We start from the raw sequence: 26,052 nt of genomic DNA, 5'->3' as shown, positions 1-26,052 counted from the left end.
TAAAACTGTCTTCCTTATCTCGAAATTCTGAATTTCCACTGGGGTATAGCATCACTTGATAGGCACCCAGTGAGTGAGTGGTGACTTGAGCTCCAAGTGAGAGGCTCATTGCAAGCAAAGGCACAGGAATGTATGAAGTAAAAAAAGGAGACCTAAGTCTAACAAGGCTGCAGGTTGGGGAAAGTAGAAGAAGAACTTGGAGCAAGAGGTTGGGATCGGATGCTGGAGAGCCTTCAACTCCAGAACAAGGACAGTGCACTTTATTCACACGGTACAATGGGGCTCCTGGGAACCAAGCCGTGAGACAATCCAGGTGTGGATCCAGGAACTTACTGGATGCTATTAGTGTTACAAATGGGTTAGGAGAATAAATATGAAATACAATGGAAAGGCACCAAGACTTTGTGATGATTTAGATATAGCAAAAGGAGTCTGAAACACCTTACTGTTTAAGTCTGAATATCTAGAAAAATAGTGTTGTTTATATTTGTTTATATGCCTGACTTGTTTATAATACTGTGAGCATCTTGAGGGTAGAATTGGTTTTATTTGAAAGTTTTAGTCCCAGTACTTGGCAAAGAGCTTGGAATAGTGTAGGAGCTCCCTCAGTGTTTGTAGAACAAGGAAGACAGGGGATAAGGCATAAATTTAAAATAATCACAATAAAGCAGGAAATGTGGGAGAGCTGTATGTAAGCACTCACAGTATTCTTAAGATTTTGCTACAAATAATAGACCTTATTTAATTGGCACTGGCCTTTTCCATTGTGGCTGTTTGAGCAAAAAAATTGTGGGGTTGTTTGTGAACTCCAGCCATACATCTCCATGTACTCACTTAATGAGCTGAGTGAGACATGGCAATGAGGTAGATATATTCATGGAATGAATCAAATTTGGTACAGTGAAAAGAACTTAAGGCAAAAAGAGAGACAGAGATATCTTCCAGTTTTCCCATGTGTTTGGAGCCCACTTGAGCTTTGCAGGATGATATCTTAACAGGTAAAAGTAGCCAAGCAGATAGATGCCCTATACTACTTCTAGGCAGGGGGGTAGCTGGCCACCCATGAAATTTGAGGAATGCTGTGCCCAGGTGATCCTCCCACCAACCCTTCTTCAGAAACTGATATCAGGTCATACTTGTGCACTAAAGAAAGTGTTTCTATTGAAGCTGCTCAGAGAGAACTGCTAAGGGGAGGGCAGCAAGAAGTCAGAGGAGAAAAGTTTTAGAAGGAGAGAGCCACTATAGAACTGTAGTGAGGAACCTAAAATTTTATCAACTAAAATAAAGCAAAAGGAATAGAAACACCAAGAGGTCAGTTACGGTGGGAAACTTCGATACACAACCTTCAGAATTACACAAATTAAGTAGACCCAAGAGTAGAAAGGGAGTAGAAGAATTAAATGGAATAACACAAATTAAAATAAAATTAGAAAGAATATCAAAAAGTTGAACAAAATTCTCCTGGAATAATCATTGGTATAGAGATTTTTTAAAATTAAAAACTATCTAGAAATCAATAAAAGATTAAATCTCACGTTAACAAAATCTAAGCATAACGACAAAGACTTTTCTCAGAAGAAAATCTACAGTGTTTAAATTACTTTCATTTTTAAAAAATAGTAACAACAACAGCAAAGGAACCAAGTAGTTATATTAAGAATTTAGTTAAAGAATAACAATATAAACCAAGAAAGGCAAATTAGTATAAAAATTAAAATTAATGCAATAGAAAAAGAAACAAGAATGGAAGAAAGGAAACATAAATCCTAAACTTCACAAGCCTGGTGAAAGGAAAAAAGAAAGAGAACAAAACAAAGCAAGATTTGGAATGAGAAAGGATTAAAGTACAGGAAAGATTAAAAGAATTTTAATTGATTGTTACAGCCAGCCTGGAGCATATTTGAAAATGAAAAGCAAATGGAAGGTCTCCTGGCAAAATAAAGTAAGTAAATCATAACAAGAAGAAATGGAAAATCCACATGGATCAATTATCACAGAGGAGTTTGGCAGGGTGATCAGAGATCTAACAATTGAACAAAGCCCAGGGACCAGATGATATTTCAATGATGAGTTCTATAAAATCGTCAAAGAACTGTCCCAATTCAGTTAACAAAGTCAGCAAAACTTCAATATGAGCATCTGATAAAAATAGTATAAAGAACAAAAACTACAGACCAATACCCCTTCTAAATAGAAATAGATCAATTAATCCAAAGAGAAAAGCACTATGACCAAGAGAATTTCTTCCCAGCGTTCTTCAACATTAGGGAATAGATTTATATAACCCAGAATATTAACAAATTAAAGGAGAAAAAGTAATACCAATAGATACTTAACATGCAATGTTAAAATTCCCTATTTTTACTGTTTCTAGTAAAATAAAAACAGAGTGAACTTGCTTAAATAAAATGTAGAAGCAATAGCAAATATCATCTTAAACAGTGAAATGAATGAAACCATTTCAATTAAAATTAAGAAACAGCCAGGAACACTCAGAATCGTTATCATTACTTAATATTATCAGAAAAAATTTTAACAATTTAATTAGATCAGAAACCAAAAAACAAAACAAAAAAAATAAAATAAAAACTGGTAAAACTATTAGAAGAAAAGATAAGATAAAAAAGATAATTAAGTTACCTCCTTTACTTGTTTATAAGTTAGTTGTCTAGAAGCACCACCCCCATCACCAAAAATAAAATCTCAATGCAATAATACAAAAATTGATTTCTTTTTTTTTTTTTTTTGTTCTAGCAAAGTACCCAGAATGATAATAGTGGAAGAAGTTCGTTTTATGATAGCAACACAATTATCAGAAACATATTTGTAATATAACAACAACAAAAAATCACAGGTTTTATAAGAAGAAAATTATAAAGCATCATCAAAAAATAGAAAGTAAAAGCTGAAAAATGTCAGTTCTTCTCATGCATTTAGTGTATAAATTTAATTGAATTTCAGTTAGAATCACAATAGCATTCTTTTTTAAGAAACGGATAAATTAATCTTACAGTTCTTACAAAGGAAAGAATTCCATTATTTATTTATTCCTTAGTACATAGTGATGAATGCATTGACTTAACACATAGTAGAGTATACTATAAGGTCATTGTAATTAAATTACTATGCTACTGTTACAGGAACAGATAAATATATCAATAAAAATAGGAGAGAATGCAGACCTAGACACCAATATAAAGGAGAAGTTATTCTATGAGAAAGTGTTACATTCATGGGAAAAAGGAAGGCTGGTACAACTGGCTATCCATCTAGATGAGAATAAAAACCCAAAATCATTTTACAACATATAAGATGAAAATCTACCCTTCCCTATTATCCAGGAGACTACTTTTACAATTTGGGAGCAAGAATGACCTCTTAACCAAGACTGAGTCATGGAAGCTGTTAATACATAAATAGAGTTGTCCATAGAAAAATTTAGAGTGCTTTATGATGAAAGTACTGTATCAATGGAACTGAAGAAAACTATTTGAAAAGAAAGTAAGAGATGGGAATTTATAGCTGTCATATAAAAATAACACTTAAAATTGGTAGTCAAATAACTTAATAGAAAAATGGACAAAGGATGTGAATAGACAAGTCACAGAAGAATAAATGCAAACTGGCAAAAAATAAAGGAGAAGTTTCTACTTCAGGGAATGCAAATAAAGTAGCCATGAGATATCACTTAATAACTACCAAACTGGCAGAAAAAAAAATAGGAAAAAATAACTATTATGTCTATTGGTGGTATGTATGTGGGAAAAGGATATTCTCAGACATTGCTGTGAAGAGTTATAGCATTTTTAGAAAGCAATATGGAAGCATTTTAAAAATGCCTTTCAATCGAGTAGTTTCAATTCTGAGGATATAAACCAAGGAATTAACACAGTGGCTTATAAAAGCATGTGAGGATAGCCTTACATAAGGGTAAGGGCTGAATAAAAGATGATAACCCATCCAGCAGCCATTAGAAAGACTTGGAGCTACATCACATCACTTGAAGTACTTCCCTAAGGCCTTATGGAGTGCAAAATTCAAGATGCAGAAAACAGGTTTAACAAAGGCCTATTTTTGTTGACATTAGAAAAATAGACCTGTGTTTGTGTTTGTCTGTGTGTAGCTGTATAAGCATTAAGGTAATATGGATACCCACTAATTAAAAATTATTATAGAAAAATTCAAACACTCCCAATACAAAGAGAATAGTACAATGAATCCATTTTTACCCATTATCTAGCTTCTGTCAACTTCCTGCCATTCTTGTTTCATTTATCACCCCTCAACACACACACACACATATGTGTGTCTTAATGATCTGAAATTTTGACTGGGTTTACCTGGTGGGATGAGAGACTTATATGGGAATGGGGAGAAGAAAAAATATGGAAAGTCAAGCAAATAAGGAAAGGGAGGGGAGGGAGAAGGATCAATGTACAAGGAAAAATCATATATATTTTCAAATTTATGCATTTATGTGAGATTATATTTATGAGTGGGTATACAATTTTAATATGAAGAACTCAAATTTGCATAAAAACTTATTTAGAGCCAACACCAATATGAGAACAATATATCAAAATTTTTTATGTGGCCAAAGGGATGTAACAGAAACATTTATAGTCTCAAATACATTTATCAAAAAGCAAGGGAAAGTGAAACTAACATCAGCTTTTAACATAAGAAGGTAAGAAATATAAAGTAGATGAAAAGGAAAATAAATATGATGATAGAAAATAATGAACATAGAAGACCTACATTGACCTAAATAGACCAAGTATGATAAATAAAATTGAAATTCTATCCAAAGAGCTATCATCCCAAACATTAACAAGTCCAATAAGTTCTACCAACACTTTAAGAAGAAGAAACTTTGATTTGACACAAACTAATCAGCATAGAAAAGTACAAAACAGGAAAATAAACCTGTAGGACAATTTCACTTAGGAAGAGAGAGTTAAAATTTCTAAATAAAATGCTACCAAATTGAAACCAGGAGTAAATTAAAATCTACATCATCAACAAGTAGGCACATCACAGGATTGTAAAAATGTCTCAGCGCTAGAAATTCTATCAATATCCTTCACTACAATAATGGATTGAAGGAGAAACCATAGTCTATTCAATAGGTGCTGGAAAATCATTTGATAAAATTGCAACCCACATGTTTAATAAAATCTCTTGGGAAACTATAAATAGAAGGAAATGTTCTTTAATTTACTGAAGCTGTCCATCAGAAAACTATAATAGATACCATGTGTAAGAAGAAAACACTAGAAGCATTTCCATCATAAGGAACAGAACCAGAATGCCTGCTACCATTACTATTTTTCAAAATTTTACAAGCTAAAGCACTATGCAAATTTATGTAATGAGAGGTGTAAATATTGGAAGAGAGGAGAAAATTATTTGCAAACAAACAATATATTCATCTATATAGCAAATGCAAGGTTATCAATGCACAAACTCATTAAAGACCTTAGAAATTTAGTCAGATACAAGACCAGCATTTAAAAAAATCAGTATGTTTCCATAAACATGAAGGATAACTATTTTAAAAATATAAATGAGAAAGACTTCATTCAAGAGAGCAGTAAAATTCAATAAAATCTATCAAAATATATACAAGACATTAAGGGACAAAACTATAAAACTTAAGGAAAGGACATAGACTTGAAAAATTGAAAACACATTCCTTTTTTGAAAACAAGGATTAACTTTGTAAGACATAAACAAAAATCCAAATTAATGCATAAACAAAAGAAATCCCATTAAGAATCTCCAGATTTTTCATAGTTTGACAAGCTACTTTTAAACAATTCTAAAATTTACATGACAGTGCAATTGTGAGAGAAGCACCAAAATAATTATGTAAAAGCAGAAAAGAGAACTTTTGCTTGGTGGTCATCAAACATAATCCAAAGCTACCGTAATTAAACATATATCAAATGGAACCTAGAGTCCAGAGAAGGGTTACTTAGCATATAAGTAAAATAACATTTGAAATCAGTGTGGAAAAATGGAATTTTTTTTTAAATGGCCATCCATTTAGAAAAATAATCAAGTTAGATCTTTACCTCTTATTATTCATTAAATAAATTCCTAATATAACACATTTTATATAAAAACTCCAATTTTAATCTTATTAAAAGAAAATACAGGAAAATTTATTCACTACCTTCACAAAGGGAAGATCTGCTAAACAAGACAACCATTTAAATTCCATAAAGGAAAAACATAGACATTAAAATATACCAGAATTGAAACTTACTCTCTGAAAAAAGACACCACAAACAAAATTGAAAGGCAAGCAATCTTCTGTGACTGAATGAATGAGGATTAAGACCTAGGATGTATAAAGAATCTATTTGAACTTATAGAATTATGGTTGAAAGCTATATACCAGCATTTTATAGAGGAAGAAATATAAAGCCAACTTTGTTTAAATCCACTAGTAATATGAAATTCAAGAATATATGTTTTTCTTCCTCAGATTGGCAAAATATAGAAGTTATATTAACGGTTGCTGAGAATCAATTAGAAAATACAATTTTTATTCCCACTACTGGATGACAATTTAGAAGTATCTTTTAAAATCAAAACATGTACATACCCCATGACCCACTAATTCCACTTCTTACCACGTACCTAGAGATAAATGCATACATGGACACAAGGAGGCACACAGAGCATTTTCAATGAAGCAATGTTTATAATACTAGCCAGCCAAACTGGTAATGGTAATCAATTCTGGAGAGGGGACTGGAATTGAGAATGAAAGACAGCAGAGACTTTAGCTTTATGGTAGTATTTGAACATTTAGAGCTATATGTATAATAAAAAACTTATAAAATATGTTTAAGAGCAAAACAAAAAAAATATGGTTTTTTTCTGCAAAGTAGCTAATGGGTTGGAGGGAAGCCATATTAGAGGTGGTGAGATGTCCATGAGTGACCGTGACGGTCTGGCCATGCATGGGAGCAGAGCAAAGTTGGATCCATCAGAGAGATATTAAAGAGAAAGATTTGAAAAAACAACTTAAAAACCAAAAAAATTATCAAAGAATGCTGCCCTGCATATAATTCTACCGTTGATGGCTATGATGTTAGGGTGAGGGGTGGTGAATGGAGGGACATGGAGAAAGGAAGGAAAAATCCTGCAGTGGAATACCAACAGCAAGAACAAAACAGTGGAGGCAAGAAAGAGGAAAGGGGTCAAAAAGTGACAGGGGAAAACATAAGGCTAGGGTAGCAATGACATCAAAGCCCCAAGAGAAATATTAACAATTTTAACAATTGATGCTGAATCACACAGGGATGTCCCTAAACCCCCATGCAACATGCACAGTGAGCCAAGGAGAGAGACGATGTCAGAGTGTAGAGAGAGCGAGACACAGAGAGAGAGAGAGTGAGAGAGCACCAAGAATGACACCCCAAGAATGTTCTAGTGCGCCCTACGCAGCCAGCAGGGACTGGCTGGAGACCCATTATCAGTTTACCTTTTCACTAGTCAGCCGCAATCAGCGGCCAATTTAGACTCACACCTGAAGAGCGTATTTGTAAATAGTTCAAAAAGCTGATAGGATTAATTTATTATCAGAGAAAACTTGATTCTCCAATTAGGTTTTCTTCTAGAAATCTCTTTGTTGTTAGTCCCCATTATTCATTCCTAATCATGTATTTTCTGTAGTTGACATGTGTCCCCGCTACTCAGCAAGACACTGACTGAGTCGACTTGCATCCCTACCTGGTTGAAGCAAAGAAAATTAATTGCTCCCTAAGACAGGGATGATGCTGCAGTGTATCACAGCTCCTTTGGCATTGTCAGTCAGTACTCAAGTACTTCAATATCTTTTTTTGAAGTTTACGGTTTCATGTAGGTGCAAGAGACATGTTTGCCTTAGGAACATTGAACAAACATAGATATAAGAAATGACTTGGATCATTCTCTGTTATTCTTTGGGATTCAAAAGTCCCAACTTGCTCCAAACTTACTGGGAAGAAACTCCTAACTCCATCCAGCAGTCTTCTACCACCCTCCATAAAAACTCACAAACCAAACATGACCTTTTAGAATTAAAGATGTCAAACATTTAAAAACATACTGATTTATGGTGTGTTACCTATTAAGTATATGGAGATATTTCTTGGGTTTATTGTATATTTTTTCACTCACTTGAGTGACCATAAATCACTTAACTACTAAATGCTACTCCAGAGATAGAAAAGATTTGAATAATTAACCAAAGCACTTAACTATAAGCATGCAGATCAATTCCCACAATGCTAAGGCTCACAAGAATTTAGAGCTATGTATACAATAAAAAGTTTATAAAATATATTTAAGGGCAAAATGAAAAAATATAGTTTTATTCTGCTATTGTTCTCATCAATTGGCATGACAGATTGTTCTCTCTGCTAGATGTATTCTTGTCTTTTATTTTAAAAATGATTGAGAAATGATTTTATTTTTATTTTCTCTAATTACAGAAGTAATATATGCTCAACAGGGAACATTTGGAAAACAGAAAAGCAACAAGGAAATAATCATCTAAAATCTCACTCATCAAGACACATTTTATTAAGCCAGTTAATACTATTTTATAACATGATTATTTGAAGTTGTAGTATATTCTATATGCACTGTCACTTACTTAATTCCTCTTTTATGATCAGTATTTAAAATTTTCCAATATTTCAGTGATTTAAAAAAATTTTTGATGAACAAATGTATACACTTATTTTTAGGGACATCGCTGCTATTTTCCCTTGGATAGATCTCTAGCAGTGGCATAATAGGGTTTTTATTTAATTTCTTTATGTTTTATGTCACATTGCCTCCTGAAACTTTCAGCCGCTTTACATTTACCCAAGTAATGTGTGAGGGTGAATTATTTCTCTATATCTTCTGAAACTCTGGGTATTATAATTTCACCTTTTTTTACTGCTTATAAATTGAAAGGCAATATTTCATTAGTTAATTTATATTTCATTTATACATTTGTCTATACCTGTAGATATAAAATTGTTATTTTGCAATTTTCCTGATTATGTGAAGTATCTATTCTATTGTGGTCTTTATTTTTCATATCACTTGATAAGATCTCTTTATAAAGTAAAGACACATTTTTTTTTGTTTATTTAACCAGAAAGCTTTTTACCTAAATATTTAATCAATCTTGGATTTGATTTTTTTTACCCCTTTCATTAGTTTGTGAATTCAAGTTGCAATTTGGTCTTTAAAAAATATATAAACTTTTCATTTTGAAATAAACTTACAGGAAGCTGCAGAAATAATACAAAAACATAACATAGAACACCAACATACCCCTACCCAGATACCCAGATTTACCAACTTTTGGCATTTGATCACATTCTTATAGCCATCTATCTCTCTATCTGTCTAGCTATCTATCTCTTTGTCTATCTATCCATCTATCCGTCTATCCATCCCTTTTTATCTTTCTATCTATCCATATCTATTTATCTATCTATCTGTCTATCTATCTATCTATCTTGTAAACATTTTGGAGCAGGTTGCATACATCATGCTCCTCTAACATTTAACACTTCATCCATGTTCATTTCCTAAGAATAAGAGCACTTACATAACCACCTTAAGTACAGCTAATGATAACCACTTTTTATTGATCATATATTTTGCAATTAAGTTTTCCCGTTTTTGTCTGTCTCTTGCTTCTGTATTGAATGCATTTCTATGCACCTGAAACCCCAGTGTAAAACTCTCCGATTCCTGAGTCCTCAGCTCCTCTGGATGAGCCTCTGGGTCCCTGCTTATTAGATGATCAACCTTGGCTTTCCTCCCAGTGCATACAGTTAGCTCTCCAACCCCTCTGATATCTCAGCCCTCACAGATTTTAGATGTTCAGTGTGTGAAATGAAGCTTTTAGGAATGCTAGTACTGGAACATAGAAGCCATACTAGCCCAGAAAACCTGCCAAAACAGAACGTTGAAATATATGGAGAGAGATGGGAACAAGCATGGCTAGAGCTACAAGATAACTTAGCCCTAAAAGGAGAAGAGGAGATGAAGAGAGAAAATGGCAAACGATAGCAAACTTTTTTCACTGGAAACAAAGCAGGAATTCCCAAAAGGAGCCAAGGCTTGGGCTACTCATGAACCTCTCTGAAGATCAGCACTAGGTGACACAGCCTGCTCCCAGCCACAGGCTCCCCTGGGTCCTTGTCCAACTGGCACCATGATTTACAGTCTACGCTTACCATCCCTTGTTGGCAGAAGGGCTCTGCAACAGGCACTAGCACGTGTGTGTGTGCTGTGTGTGTTTCTGGGTCAAATCAATTCTGGTTTTCAATCCCATTCTGATTCTTCCAACTAGTCTGTTCTTAAAATAATGACTCATGTCTCCCACTAAGGCTTCTCTCTTTCCTTCAGACTTAAATTGCCCCAACTATTCTGCATATTTCATTTCTGGACAAGTTAGCTGCTGGAAACTAGAAGGATGTACAATTTCCCCAGGGCCTCGTGCCTTAGACCCGTATTAGTTTTATTGGGCTCACTAAAATATCTTAATTTTTTAGAATCGGAAAAAAAAATAAACCTGTTAGGCCAAATAAAAAGTTTTAAATATGATGCAACGTTAATATAGTCATCTTTATACTATATTGTATATACTATTCACAGTTGTAAAATACATTTTTTTAGTTTTTTTTTTTTTTTTTTTTAATGGAGGAAGGACCTTGTGAAGGCAAAAATGCCAAGAACCTATGAAAACAACGAGGCCCTGGATTTTTCCTCTGGGAAAATGCTCACACTGCTATCCTGGCTATCAGATTCCTTGGATTTCTTGATGGTGTGAATAATTCTGGACTGAAAATCTGCCACAGTGACCCTTGTATGACCTTTGCCCTTACAACTTGTATTCCTACCCAATTTGTTGGCTCTCACATGCCCTTAGCCCCTAACTTTTTCTCCCCATCCATCCTGCTAAATTCAGATTGTCCAAATAACAGCTGCTGAATTGTGAGAACAATTCCTCCCTCTTCTAAGAATTGTTTTTTGACCAACTCTACCCTAAACTAGCAGACTTCAGGTAACCCCTGCCCTAGGTAGACCCTCCTTCAGAGTGGAGCTCATATACCAGCTTTTGAAATGAAGGCTTATGCTTGACTGTGCTCTGGATGATTTCCTCTGCAAAGGGTTTGTCCAAATATGTGACCCCTGCATCAACATCTACCACAGCCTACCCCTCCCCACCCCCCATGCCACCATGTTCACCTGCAGCCAGAGCAAAGCACAGAAGCTCTGCCCTCCCTCCCCACGAGTCTCTCTCTCAGGACCCCACGGTTAAATTGACAGTGACCATGACCTTTATTGAGCTCCTTCTTTGAACCTGGCTTAGTAAATTTGATCTCTTTTAATTTGCATTATTATATTATTAGATAGGAATTATCAAATGCTTTTTACTCTGTATTATGTTATTGTAATACTGTGTATTTTACCTATACACAATTAATAAGTTACAGAGGCAAGACTTGAACCCAAGACATTTCAAGATTAAGGAAGTGGTCTCAACCACTTCTCTAAACTGCGTAATTCAGGGTTGTTGTTTTTGTTTGTTTGTTTGTTGCAGCTATTCTGGTTTGGGACCACCTAGCTGTGAATAAGGGGCTCTGCCTGTCAGGACTGTTCATTGTGGAGATTTGGGTAAAGCTGCAAGAACTAATAGCTCCCTTCTTAGAGGACTTCTGGGCTCCCAGGGTGACTGAGAAAGGACACCAGGGCTGAGGCATGTGTGGCGGGGGATCCTCCAGAGATGGGTGGTGAGAAAGCTCCGCAGAGCAGAGTGATGGGCAGAGTCCCTGAGCCTACCCAGGGCTGTGCCCCAGACAATGTGAGAACAACCTCTTCTCCCAGGGGAAAGGGAGAACAGAGATGGTTGGAATTCATATGATTTGATGCAGCCTTTACGGTGATCGTTTTCCCCCTTTCCCATGAATTCTGCCTTTGGTACAATTTGTTTAGGTGCCTTGGCAGTTAGGGCCTTCTGTGCAGATATCTGAGGTGTTATAACTACTGTTTTACTTATTTGGCTTGAAGCTCTCCAGCACTGGGCCCGTGTCTTTCACGTCTGCATTCCTGGGGCGCAGCTCAGCTCAGCCCAGAATAGCTGCTCCGTGCAGGTTCCATGAATGAACATCAGTGAGTACGTGAGTCCCCCAGAAACTATGTTCTTTATGTAAAAAATGCCATTTTTAAAGTTGTTTTTCTAAAGAGAAGTAATTTAAAATCTTACCTGTACTTTCTCATTCCTCGCTGGTAAGAGTGAAAATTAGTGCAATATTAATAAAGGGTGACTTTGTAATAGCTACCAAAATTTAAAATGTACATCCTCTTTTACCAAGCAATTTTATCCCTGGTAATTTTTCCCTTGGGTATGCACATGTGCCCAAAGATTTATGTCCAAATATGTTCTTCACTGCATTGTTTTTGACAGCATTAAAATGTCAAAGCTGAAAATAAGCTAAATGATCATTAATAAGGGAATTGGTTTAAAAAGTTATAACAAATCCATTCAATGGCATATTAAAAAGTCATAAAACAATCAATTTTCTATGCAATGATATGTGAAGAAGTACAAGAAATATTGCTAACTGACCCATACCAGGTACTGAACAAGTATATATAGCATAATGCCAGCAATGTTTGTAAGTACAATACCATGTAATAAAGCATCTGAACATACATGTATGTATATATGCATGGAGGATTTCTGATGGGATCCACAGAAAATCATAACTGCTATTATGGGGCAAAAGGAGACTTCGACTTTGCATTTTACATTTTTCTGTATGGTTTGCTTTTTTGGCCTGCATTTATTAGTTTCATGATACAAATAAAGAGTTTAAAAAATTCTACCTGTATGGGAAAACATGGGTTTTGGTTCTCACATGTCAGCTGACAATCAATTCCTCCCCAAAATGCAGCTTTACTGGTGCTCTGAGGCGTGAATGCAATGTCATGATCAATATATTGTCCCCACACCATCAGGAGATCAGAATATTGGTCATCCTCTGTAACAGCCTCATTTGAAACTTGAATCACTTGTCTTGTCACCTCCCGTACCTGGGTAAGAAAAAAAAAGACAGTCTGTCATAATATAGGAAGGCCATGTTTTAGGCATAAAAATGACACTTTGGAATAATAAATTTCATGTTGTGTTTCTTATTCCCAGTACTGTTGGTGAGTTCACAGAAGATCTATTACCTATAGTTATGGTGGAAAGAGCATGAGATTTGAAGATTGACACACTGGGCTTTGAATACCTTCGTTAACTGCTCTGGGTCTTGTATTCCTCATCTGTAAATGGTTGGTGAGGGAATTGAATGAGGAGTCACTTATAAAACATTTAACCACTATTAAGATAGAGTGCATGACTCAAAGGTGAAGCTGCAAGCCCAGATGTTGGTGCCTCAAACCACAGAGGAGGGTTACCAGGCCTTGAAGCCTAATGCAGTTTGCTTGGTTGGATTTTGAAATTGCTTGGGACCAGTGACTCTTGTTTTCCCTCCATTTCTACCTTTTTAAACTGGGATGTCCATAACTTGAACCTAAGCCTGTCCAACCATGGCATTCTGGGTGCAGATAACTTGTTTTCTAATTTCACATGTTCAGATGGAAAGTAATTTTGCCCCAAGAAGAACTACATCCAGAGACTCTCCCTTATGTAATTCCAATAATTTAGATGACAAGATTTGGGAATTTGAGCTGGTGATGTTTAGATGGGAGTTTGAACTTGAGTTGATGCTATAATGGATTGAGACCTTGGGAGATGGTGAATATAGGTTACATGTGGGTTGGATGTGAATTTCAGGGGACTATAGAATAGATTGTGGTAGTCAGAATAATGGATCCCCAAAAACATCCACCCTCTAATCCTTGGAACCTGTGAGTATATTACTACCTTACATAGCAAAAGGGATGTTGGAGATGTGATTAGGTTCACGATCTTGTGATGAGAGATTATCCTGGATTATCCAGGTGGGCCCAGTGTAGTCCCATGGATTCTTAAAATCTGAGACCCTTTCCTGTCTGAGGTCAGAGTGAGATGTGACCATGGAGGCAAAGCCAGAGAGATGCAGCATTGCTGGCTTTGATGGTGGAGGAGGCCATGAATCTGGGAATGTGGGTGACATCTAGCAGCTGAAAAAGGTAAGGGAATGGTTTCTCCCCTAGAGTCTCCAGAAGGGAACATGGGCCTGCTGATAATTTTTTTTCCCAGGGAGACCCCTGCCAGGCTTCTGACATATAGAACTGTAAGATAATATATTTGTGTTGTTTTAAGTAACTGAGATTATAGTAATTTGTTATGGTAGCAATAGAAAACTAATACATTTAAAGAAACTTGAGCTCTGATTTTTCTAAATAGTTATTTAATTCTTAGTCATTATAGGCTCATAGAATCACAGCTGCATACTACTTAGAGTTAAAAAAAACCCTCAGGAATTCAATTGGTCCAATGTCTAACACAAGATAGGTAAGAAATTATTACTCCATTTATAGATAGTCTAATTGAGACTTAGAGAAGTTAAGTGGCTTGCAGAAAGCTGAATGTGCAGTGGGAACCAGATAGATTTGGTCCCATGCTGGCAGGAGCACTGAGTCTTCCTCAGTGTCTCACAGAGCTCTGCACTGCCCACGAACCTTTGCCAGCTTCAATAACACACTGTTCTCTTACTAAACAGCCATCTGAAAAAACTGTCTAAATAACCTTGTTCATCTCCATAGGATTTTGTGATGTTGTATCATTCCATAGCTGAACTGAATTGTATCTTGACTTCTAATATTGACATTCCTGGGGCTGAACAGAACATATTTCAGATGAACTCCATTACTGAAAATAATATAAGAAGGAAGAAGACCGAGTTTGCATAACACCCATGAACCTGGTTTATTCCCTGAAGTCAAACTGCGGGCAAAATGATCCATTGATGGGTATAAGCCTGTTTAGAAAATAAATGCTCCTCTGCAAGGAAAGTAATTGTCATCTTTACATAAATGAGTGTATTGATTAATTAATACATATCTTTGAACGTACCTAGTTTTACACCTGATGAATAAAGGAATTTTTTGATAACACTGAAGTGATTGCAAAGAGCAGACATTAGAATTAGTTGAATCTTAATTTCATCAGCAATCTACATTGTTTTACTCACCAGCTGTGTGACCCCAGTATTTCAGAGCCCCAGTTACTAAGCTATGAATACAGACAGTTATGCCTACCTCACAGGGATGTTCTGAGGATAAAAGGAATTATATCAAGCACCTGACACAGTGCCTGGCATACTGAACAAGCTCTCAGTCAAAAGTTAGTTTCCTCAAAAATTATGGGAGGTTTTTAGAATTATTTGAAGTGCATTCCAATCCAATTTAAGCAACATCCTGATGTACAAACCAGGGGCAGTGGAAACCCATTGTACAAGAAGTTATGGTTCCAGCCTTTGGGCTGACTGATCCCATCTTCATAGACTGGAGGAAGCCATCTGGCCAGGGCTGTGTTGGAGGCTCCCCACCTGGGATGGTCTCTGTGGGAAAGAAACATGTGGAAGTGATGGAGATGGGAAGCAGAAAAGAAAGAAGCATCAAACCCCAAATGTGATACTGGGTTGCATTACGAAATGAAGGTATGGCTTCCCCAAGACCAGTGCGTTAAAGTAGTCTTCAACTGAAGTATGCACACCTGATGGTACCAAAGACTTCCCTAGGTGTATATGGCCATGGACAGTCTCAAGGGAATTAGCTCCCAAGGCCTCAAATTCCATATATACTCTTTCTTAAGTTTGAAAATGCACTTGTTTTTTGAGGTATCCTGCTAGTTGACTCTTCTTTACACCTTTTCTTTTCCCATAGACTTTCTCCTATATTACTTTTTTTTTTTTTTGAAAGGCTTATCTCTCACCCTTCTGGAACATACAGGGGTACACTGCCCTCGAGGGCAAATATCTTCTGAAGCCCCAAACAAGGAGAAAATTTGAAATATTCTTGTATTTAAACATCCTTTAATCAAGACACCATAAAACAACCTTAGGGCTTCATGTCTTTTCCTGTCAAATATATTTATGTTAAAAATGAAGGGTCTGGAATTTGCTGAAATGTTCTAAATTCATAAGTGAGATGGTTGTCAAGGGAATGTATATTAATACTTTTAGTTAAATTAAAAATAAAATCAGACTTTTTTCTGAGAGAAAATAAGTCATATTTGCTTGATTGTTTTGACAGGGAGGTTGTGCACTGCCAGTTAGGTTAAATAAGAATGTTTCCGTAAATAGAATGATTTAAAGTTCATTCTATTTGTCAAAAATATATTTTGACAAAAATATACCTAAACTGCATAAGCAAAGGCATGTTTTAAGATTATTTTGATTTTATTGATCATTTCTAATTATATTATGTTAAGTAAGGTGCCTCTAAGTAAAAAAGAATAGGATTAATTAAAGTCATTTGATGAGTCCTGCTAGAGATTTTTGGGAACTTTTCGCAGAAATTGAGAAAATGAAAATCTAATGATTGGTTACTCTTTTGCAAAATCAGGTGCTTTCCAACTTTATTTTTTTTAAAATGGAGACCCTGACTGAGTTGTTTGCTGATCAATGAAATTAATTTTAATGATTACACATAATATGATCATTTTCTTATATCTTAGATGGAATTTTGAGAACCAGGTTTCATTATGACAACAAAACTGCTGCTCCCAGCTACATATTTAGGCTTAGAACAAGCTTTCTAAGCATGTACATCTGTAAAGGTGAAAAACAAGCCGTAATTGCTGTTGTATCTGTCTCATTTTTCAATAAGTAGGATGACCATATAATCTATAATCCAAATTGGAATATTTTTATGAATGGAAGGGAATATTATTAAGAATTATGTAACAGGTATACAGGAATTCTCTCTGGCATCCTGAGATACATGATCACTCAACCAACAGAAACACTCCCACCCATCTCATTTATAGGTTGATTCTTAATAAAAACATTTCTATGTTGATCAATTAATTATCAAAATTTGTAATGTGCAATGATTTGATCAAATATATTCTAATAACAGTAATAACTCAATCTGGAAGAAAATAATACTTTTCTAAATATGAAATTCAGTTTAGGTTATCTAAATATGTAAACCATATAAAATAAAATATATAAACCTGTAAAATATAATATGTAAAATGAAAGTATAAAAATTATGTACAATTTATATTATACAAATATGAAATTTTGCAAAGACAAATGTAAAAGTAAAGGAATATGTAAAAGGTAAAAATAAAATATATTCTAGCCTAAAACATACTACATTTGAAAAAATTATAGGGAAATTAGAATGGAAATAAAGTTTGAAGAGCAAAACAAACATGGAAATTTTCTGTCTTTTTTGGATGGATGTTGTGGGTATAAAATTGTTATGATATTCATGTTCCTTTGGCATTTATAAATCATTTCACAAGTTTTATTTTAGATATAAGTATTTAAAATATGGAAAGTATATAATTTGCAACTATTTAAACTTACGATAAAGTTTTTAGATGTCGTCTTTGAAGAGTATTCTATAATACTCTTTAGAATAATCTTTAGAGTATTCTAGAAGAATAGATATTTATAGATCAGATAGATAAATGGATGGACAGATGGATGGGAAGGAAGGAAGGAAGGAAGGAAGGGTCCCAAGAGAGCTGAGAATAAAGCCCAGAGAGGCATTAAACAATTGGAATCTAAATATAATTAGCATCCTCTGTAAAGGCAGTCAAACCTCCCTGTATTTGGAGTTTTCTGAGGCAGTTACTCCCACCACTGAAACACCTCCATCCACTCAATACACAATTATTTATTAATAGGCCTTGTTCTAGGTACTTGAGATGCAAGAAAGAATAAGATAAATTCCCTGCTCTCACACAGCTAATGCACATAAGGACTGCTATGACAAATACCACCCAGTGGTTGGCTTAAACAACAGAAATTAATCGGCTCACAGTTGTGAGGGCTAGAAGTCCAAAACCAAGGTGTTGGCAACGCAGTGCTTTCTCCAAGGTCGGCTGATTCTGGTGACAGCCTGAGGCAATCCTCCATTGCGTGGTGATGCTTCTCTTCCTTTCGCCTCCTCTGGCTCCTTCCAGCTGACTGCATCCACACTTCCTCTGCAAGGACTCCTGTCTAATGCACGAGGGCCCACCCTGATTCAACCTGGCTTCATCTAAATAGGATCTCCAAAGACTTGCCCCACAAGTTAATCCACATCCACAGGGCTGCATGTTAGGACTTGAAGTTTCCATTTACAGGTGAGTTAATACCCACAGGACTAGGGGTTAGGACTTGAATGTATCTTTGTGGGGGACATGATTCAATCTACTGCATGGGACATACCAAATAAACATACAGATACATTACATGTCATCAAGTAGATTAGGGCTCTGAAGAAAGCCCAAGCGAGATGAGGGCATAAAGAATGTTGTGAATTACCATTTAAGATAAAAGAGTTAAAGAAGGGCTTTCAGGTGGAGGTCTGTGAGAGGCAAGATGCAGATCATGTGAACATCTGGGAGGAAGGCACCCTAGATAAAGGGACCAGCATGTGCAAAGGACCAGGGGCAGAAACTTGCTCAAGGAGAAGCAAGAGGGCTCTTCCCAAAGTGGCTACATTTCAGATATTTATCCTCCAGGATAACTAGGCATCCAGGCTGATCTTGATGGACAGTTTCTCCTGTACAAAATTCTAAGTGTGGAAAGGAGAAGAGGTCCACGGGGGGATTTTAACATGGACTCAACACTTCCCTAGCCATTGCTCCAGCAGTAGTTTTTTTCAAATCTTTATAAACTTTCACCCATCCACTCAATGAAAAGTTATCAGATGTTTAAAAACAAAATTGAATAGGACATGGCCATGCCTTCAACAGGCTTTCAGTCTAGTGAGAAGAAAAGACAACTTAAACAAGTAATTAGAGTCCTGTGAAAAGTGCTCAACAGGAAGTAAGCACAGGATGCTAAAGGACGGCAGGGAAAAGGCCTTCAGGGCAGACTGAGGACAGTTGAGGAATGAATCATGTCTCCAAAAAGGTAAGTGCAGGGCCGAACCCCTGTGGGTGTGAACCCATTTGTAAACAGAACCTTTGAGGATGTTATTAGTCAAGGTGTGTCCAAACTGAATGAGGGAGGGGGTTAATCCAATGTGGTTGAAGTCCTTCTTAACAAAGAAAATTGAACAGAGAGAGAAGCCACAAGGAGTAACCAAGAGCTAGACATCAATGGAACACAGAAGAGAAAGGAGAAAACCCACCATGTGCATTGCCATGTGATGGAAAAGCCAAGGAACCCCAAAGAGTGCCCGCCAGACAGAAGACACACACCCTGGGAACAAACAAACCTTCTAGCATCTGAAACCATTAGACAATAAATTCCTATCATTAAGCAAACCCATTGTATGGTATTTTTTTTACCAGCTAGGAACCTAAAACAGGACCCCAGAAAAGAAGCCCGGAGAACAGTCCTCTCAAGCTAAATTGCCATTGTTTGTACGAATACTCCTGTTTTAGTGCATTTTTCTCTTTATCAAATGGGGGGTTGACCTCGTTGTAATTTAAGCTCCCTTTCTAAGCTCCAAAACCAAAACATAAACATAAAAGACATAAACACCATACATTTTTCTTGATTGGGCAACCAAAGTATCCACAGAAGTTGTGTATGGCAGGGTAAAGAAAGAGGAAAGGGAATTCCAAAAGAAAGAAAGAGCACGCAAAGACCTAGAGGCATAAAGCGGTGCTGTGGGTCCTGGGAATTTGCTCTGCAAATCCTTTAGTCTGTGCTGCTTACAAGCTTTGTTCCCTTGAGTATTAACTGAATGTTTCTTATTTGATGTTTTTGATGATTAAGTGAGATAATATTTATGAAATGGTTATTTCAGCTTAGGGCCAATTAGGGTACAATAGGGTTCAAATTAGGAGGTTTATGGATCCACATAAAAGTCCAATAAAAAAGAAATTACAAATGTCACTAAAGGAAGATTATTACCCCATTAAGATGCATTTATTATTTTAACTAAAGGTTTAAAAATTTTTAAAGACATGAATATTCAATGTCAAAGAATGCAGCATTAATGGGTAAGAACCTCATCAGGAGATTCATCACACAAACCCACAATTTAGACACAAATTTGCTCCACACTGTCAGAGGCTTTTGAATGATGATGTCCTCCCATGTAAGAAAGTATTATAATTTTATATTATATATTAAAATTTTAATATTATAATTCCCAACGAACATGGTTCCTTGGCTAGTAAGAATTGGAAGAGAGAGTATATACAATATAGGATTGCCATGAGAACTATAATGAGATGCTAGATAAAGCAAAATGTGCATCAAAACTTGGCTACAAACCACTTTAAAAAAAAACTAAGATGAAATCAGATGGTAAGTATTTAAAATATTCTTAGAGTTGACAGATTACTTTCACGGCCATTATCTTCAAACTTCCAGCAGCTCTTGAGGTCAGCATAATTATTATCCTCAGTCTGTAGATGAGGATATTGAGGCTTTCAGAGGCTTCCCGAGGACACCCTGATCACAGCAACAGGTGCAATTTGGGCTGTGTCTTTAGACATTGTCCCTTCTAAGCCATGCTTCACCACATAAGGCTGATTCTCAATTTTTAAACGCTATATACATTATTTATTCAATGAGAGAAGTACAGCAAAAATTTTGGTCCTAGTATTGACGCCCCATGGTTATTAAGTACCTCAGTTTAATGAGACCTAGAAACTCCAGTGGATGAGAAGGAGACAAAAATCTGAAGTTATTTCCTTTGTCAATGAAAATCTCTTCATGAGGAATACAGAATCAGGGAAGGGTCTCAAGACCAATGAATAATTCAGCACATAACCTGTGTCAAGTGTACACAGGCATTGAAAGAAGAGAAAAATACACCATGCAAGGCAAGAAAGGGCAGTGAATCAAGGCACGTTTAATGGGATTTGAAAGATTAATGGGAAGGTTATGAAGAGAGAGAGGCTGGTGGCATGTGGATTTTATCCTTTAGAAGCACATGAACTTTGGGGTGCAGGAGCTGCGTAGATGGGATACATGGTTTCCACAGCAAAGACTAAGCATTCATCTTCTCATCTCCACACCCACCTGCAGAGATGGCTAGTTGACCCTGACAATTGCACCTGTTTCAAGTCTGGAATCTCTTCCTCCTGGCCTCCCCTGGTCTTTGGGACCATTCAGTGTTCCCTCCTAAATCCTGTGAGGGAATTGGGATAATAATACCTCTCTCAGAGTTTTGTTTGAGTGCTACATATATCTGAAGTACACAGGTCTTCAATCCTTAATGATAAGATGATTAAATTCCATGTGGGAGAAGTGCCACAGGCAAAGACATCTCAAGTGGAGTCTTACCCCGTATAATTGTACAGGCTGTGCTCTGCACAAACTCTAGTGAGCACCACTCACAGGCCCTGTAAGATGAATGGTAGCTTGCAAACCAGTACGGGAATAATCAGTGTTTGAAGTCTCTGTTTAGTGGTCACAGAGTCATCGCGAAGGAATAAGTGGTCACAGAGTCATCGCGAAGGAATAAAGGGGAAGTGAGGTAGAAGGCACACTGTGTTGGAGGGCTTTGGACATTACATGGCAAAATGATCTGAATTGGAAAATTTGAGGATCTAGACTTTTAAAAATTCTTTCATGTGTGTGATGTATAGACAGTAGAAAAAATTAGGGGTTGAAGTCTCTATGGACCATGACAAATTAAATGATTTTGTAAACTTTTTGGAGTGTTTTAAAATATAAATACCTAAAAATTAGTTGATTTGTTTTGAGACTAAATTACTGTCATCCTTATGCATATAACATATATTAATCATTATTATTTAAATGGAGCTGAGTTAGGATGTTCTGCATAAGATTGAAAGGAACAAAATGCTGAGAACCATTTGTTATGTGGGCAACAAAGGGTCAACATATTTAAAGGCAAGGTTCAAGTTTGGACTTGGCAATAGGCTGAACAAGCTGCTGTTCTTTCCATTTGCTAGTAACACTACATGGTTCCTGATATAAGAGAAAAGGAACTTTATTACTGCTATCTTTCACATCACTGCTACTTTGTCTAGGAGCCATTCAAGAATGACTAGTTAGCAATAGGAAGCAATGCTCCAGGGAAATATGGTTACTTTTGTATGTCTGTAGGGACGTAAGTGGAGAATAATTCTATTATTAATACTTCATTGATCTCCAGTACACCAAAGTGGCTCAATTTGCAAAAGTATATGGGACAGTAATGCATTTAATTAGCTACAATAAGTCAGCATTTGAAGATTGGAATGTGCTTTAATAAAGTGTTCACAATGGTTACAGTTGGTTTGGTTTGTCTTTATTGAAATTCCATAAAGTACTGCTTGTGAGGAGGTGGTATTTTACTCAATTAAAAATAATGAAATGTTAATTCAATTGCTTAAGCAATGCTGTTTTTTTTTTTTCCTGATTGATTTTTACATGTCAGCAGCTACAAGGATGTTATAATAGTTCAAGAATGCTCACAGATGCTTTTTGCAAACATTCAGCAGATGTGCGCATTTAACCTTCATAATCAGTGGGTTGGCCTAAGTAGGTAAATGATAATTGCTTCTGGTTCTTGGGAACCTCTGGTCAACATTCACTTCTCTCTTTGAGACTCTGAAGGATCACCTTTAGATATTGCTCATCTTGTGTCAGAAGTATCTCTGCCCCCATGGGATCAACTTAGAGCACCACATTTTTCCTTTGTTATTATATTTGGATTAATGGCAACATCGGAAAAACGGCCATAAAGCTGACAAAAATAAATGAATAGAAACATTTCTGGAAGAGCATTTTATAAGGGAGACGGATGTCTGTGCTGCCACAGGTGATCTTAGTTACTATGATTTTTTTTAGAAACACTTTCTCATCTCTCCCAGGCAACTGTCACTACAGACTTGGTGATATTCTGAATTCTAAAGAGAAACAAAATTATAAAAGCTTGAATATAAAGTTTAAGATTGATGCCAGGAGACTTAATTCAATATAATTTTTCCAGATGTGTCATCCCTGTTACTGATATATGGGACACACTTGGATCCACAGATCTGTGTCTTACCTGGAAAAGAAAAAGGATATCAAAGAGTATTATACGGTGGGAGAAACTTTTTAAGTCAGCTTTCAGTTTCTGCTGTAACTTCATCCTTCTCATTGTCTTGGCGATGAGGTGGGAGGGAATTAGGACAAGTGCTGCTGTGTCATGGCACTGACAGACCCAAGTGTGTTATTTAATACACTGCAGCAGGAACTTACCAAATTGCACCCAAGTGGCCTGAAGGAATTAATTTGGTTTCTAAAAGACACCTAATGTCCTGTCTGATTGCCTTGATGTTTAAAAAAATGCTTAACATTATTTATTGGGTCACTGGTTAGAGCAGCTTCATGGCAGGCAATTAAAACCAGTCAATTCTTTAGAAGGGGTCTTTCATCATCCATGATGAACCAGGGTGTAGATTTTAAAACCTTTAGAAGGCAAAAATTGTTTTTCTATAACTGGTATGTATTCACCATTTTCCAAACCTATTGAAAATCTTACTTATTCTACTGTGAGTTGAATTAATATTATTTTAAATGAGAAGTTAAGATTTAGGGGATGATTATGATTACTGAATCATTATTTAAATATTCCTTTTTACTTTCTGGTACATTAGAGAGAACAGAGGGAAATACCTGAAATTTCTGAACTGTAATCCAGTTGCCTTGATCTCTGATAATGATTGTACAACCTGTATCTTGTGTCCCTGTGATTGTAAAAACCTTGTGACGGACCCTCACTTGTACCCATTTTATCTGGTTTTTCAACTTCAGACTCTTACAACTAAAGACAGTACTTAATGTTTCTTAATGATGAAGGGCCTTGAGTCAGCTCAGAACTAACCCACCCCAAATTCCAAAGCTATCTTACGGAAGCTGATCTAACTAAAGTGGGCCAGCCTGACATGTGCAGTGGTTTAGACTTTAATCTATAAGTGACCTACACCTCATTACGATAGAAAAATCATGCCCATCATCATATAAAAGCTGACTAAGCATGTAATCAATTTGCACATGCTTGATAATTAGATTATCTCTAACCTCAACATCTAGAGCCAGTGTGTTCCTTATCTTAAAACCTGCCCATCTTTTGATACTATAAAACTGCAGTTTGGAGAGGTAGATTTTTAGGCTGATACGATATGATATGATTCCCTGCTTCACACTTAGCAATAAACTCTTTCTCTCTTTGAAAACCTGATGTCATTTGAACACATTGGGCAGAGAATCCACCATTTTTTTATCAGTATCATCATGATCCCCAATATTTTACCTGTTTTTCCTTAAAGACTTCTATTAGCCTTCTTGGGAGTTTCACTGATTACTTACAATAGTTCAGGCAGTTTTTTTTGTATGACAATATTACTAAATTACACCTTAGTGTTTTCTTTATATTTGGAGTGCAACTTAATCTCTTAACCAGTTAAATATCTGTTGTTTAATAATTATTATTTAAAAAAATAAATAATTTTTTCAAGCAGTTTTATTTTAAATACATGCATATTTCCAAAAAGAACAGATTGGATTAAGGAGTTTCATTCCAGTTAAACTCCACAAGATATCAGCTATGCTGAATGATACCATGAATTAGGTCAAAACACAAATAAAAATAAGAAAACAGTGACCAATAATGTGATTGCAAGGCATATATATATATATATGGGGGTGGGGAGGAAATAGTATAGTTAGTCACTAAGATGTTAGGTGTTAATCAAAATATTTGGATGACATATGGGGGATTGAAGCATGTCCCCCACAAAGACATGTTCAAATCCTAACCCCTGGTTCCATGGGTGTGCACCCATTTGTAAACAGGACCTCTGAAGATATTACTAAAGTTTGCACTCATTTGTGAGTAGGATCTTTGACGACCCCAGTTAGATGAGGCCAAACTGAATCAGGGCAGGCCTTAATCCATATGACTGGAGACCTTATAAGCAAAAAAAATTCATCCCTATTCAGTCAGTAAAAGCCAGAAGTCAAGAGAAGCTAGAAGTCAGCAGAAACAAAAGGAGAGGCAGGTTGTCATAGCACAGAGGCAGAGATGCAAGCCAAGGAACCCCAAGGATTGCAGCAAGCCAGCACCAGAATGCTACAGACTTCTGGAAAAACCATGGTCTGTTGAGAACTCGATTTTGGACTTGTAGCCTCCAACATTGTGAGTCAATAAATTCCTGTTGTTAAGCCAACCAGTGTGTGGTATTTGTCATAGCAGCCCTAGAACACTAAGACACATTTCTAAAATTTTGTATTTTTTACAAATGAATATAAAGAATTATAAGTCAAATTATATATACCAAACTGTATAATAAACCCAGGTAGATTTTGGGGTCCTCCTTATAATTTAAATGCATATACTAATTTTTACTTTCAGAGTTTGTAATTTGCTTTATGAACTTACGGGGTTTGATGTTACAAGGGACATAGACATTGTCCCGCAAAAAAGAGGTTTAGTGCAGAATTATCACTGTAAAGGAAATTGGCATTTTGGCCCCTTGGTGGGATCATGCCATATAGCTTGTAATGCTGATTCAATTTTCTCTGTGTGTCCACGGAGAATACACATTTGGCAAGCCTGGGTGTTAGACAGAGAATCTAGTAATGGGCTGAGTCTGTGTTACTGTCTGGATGGAAATTTCATTTGTAATCTCCATCCATCAAGTGAAGTTGTAAGAAAACAGTAAGGGATCACATTCACTACAGCTTATCGCTAACTTTATATATTGCTTGAGCCATGAGAAAGTCTGCTATAATTCTGAGATGCAGTCATATCTGAAAATCAATCAAGTTACAGCTAGTTAATTGTTGGAAGCCTCAACAATGGCTTTCACGGAAAAAGCACACTGAATTTCCTTTATGACACTGTGGCCACAGCCTTGGGCAAAGAACCAATAGTTCTAGGCATTGATGAGTAATTTCACGATGATAATTATATAACAATTAC

The 26,052-nt window shown here is 36.1% G+C and overlaps 1 protein-coding gene across 3 annotated transcripts in view; it reads right to left on the bottom strand.

Annotated features, from left to right (window-relative positions):
* The window catches only part of TPO (thyroid peroxidase), a 123,227-nt gene that overhangs the window by 56,066 nt on the left and 41,109 nt on the right, over positions 1–26,052 (bottom strand). For all 3 annotated transcript variants that reach the window (XM_037812974.1, XM_037812972.1, XM_037812973.1), the window contains exons 7-8: positions 15,434–15,563; positions 12,898–13,104 (exon numbers count right to left, since the gene is read on the bottom strand). In XM_037812974.1, coding sequence (XP_037668902.1) covers positions 12,898–13,104; positions 15,434–15,563 — 337 coding nt within the window. The remainder of the gene's footprint in view (positions 1–12,897; positions 13,105–15,433; positions 15,564–26,052) is intronic.

Source organism: Choloepus didactylus, chromosome 20 (genome assembly GCF_015220235.1).
Source record: "Choloepus didactylus isolate mChoDid1 chromosome 20, mChoDid1.pri, whole genome shotgun sequence".
NCBI classification, from domain to species: Eukaryota; Metazoa; Chordata; class Mammalia; order Pilosa; family Megalonychidae; genus Choloepus; species Choloepus didactylus.
Note: the sequence above shows the minus strand (reverse complement) of the source record. Positions and strands in the feature narration are given on the sequence as shown.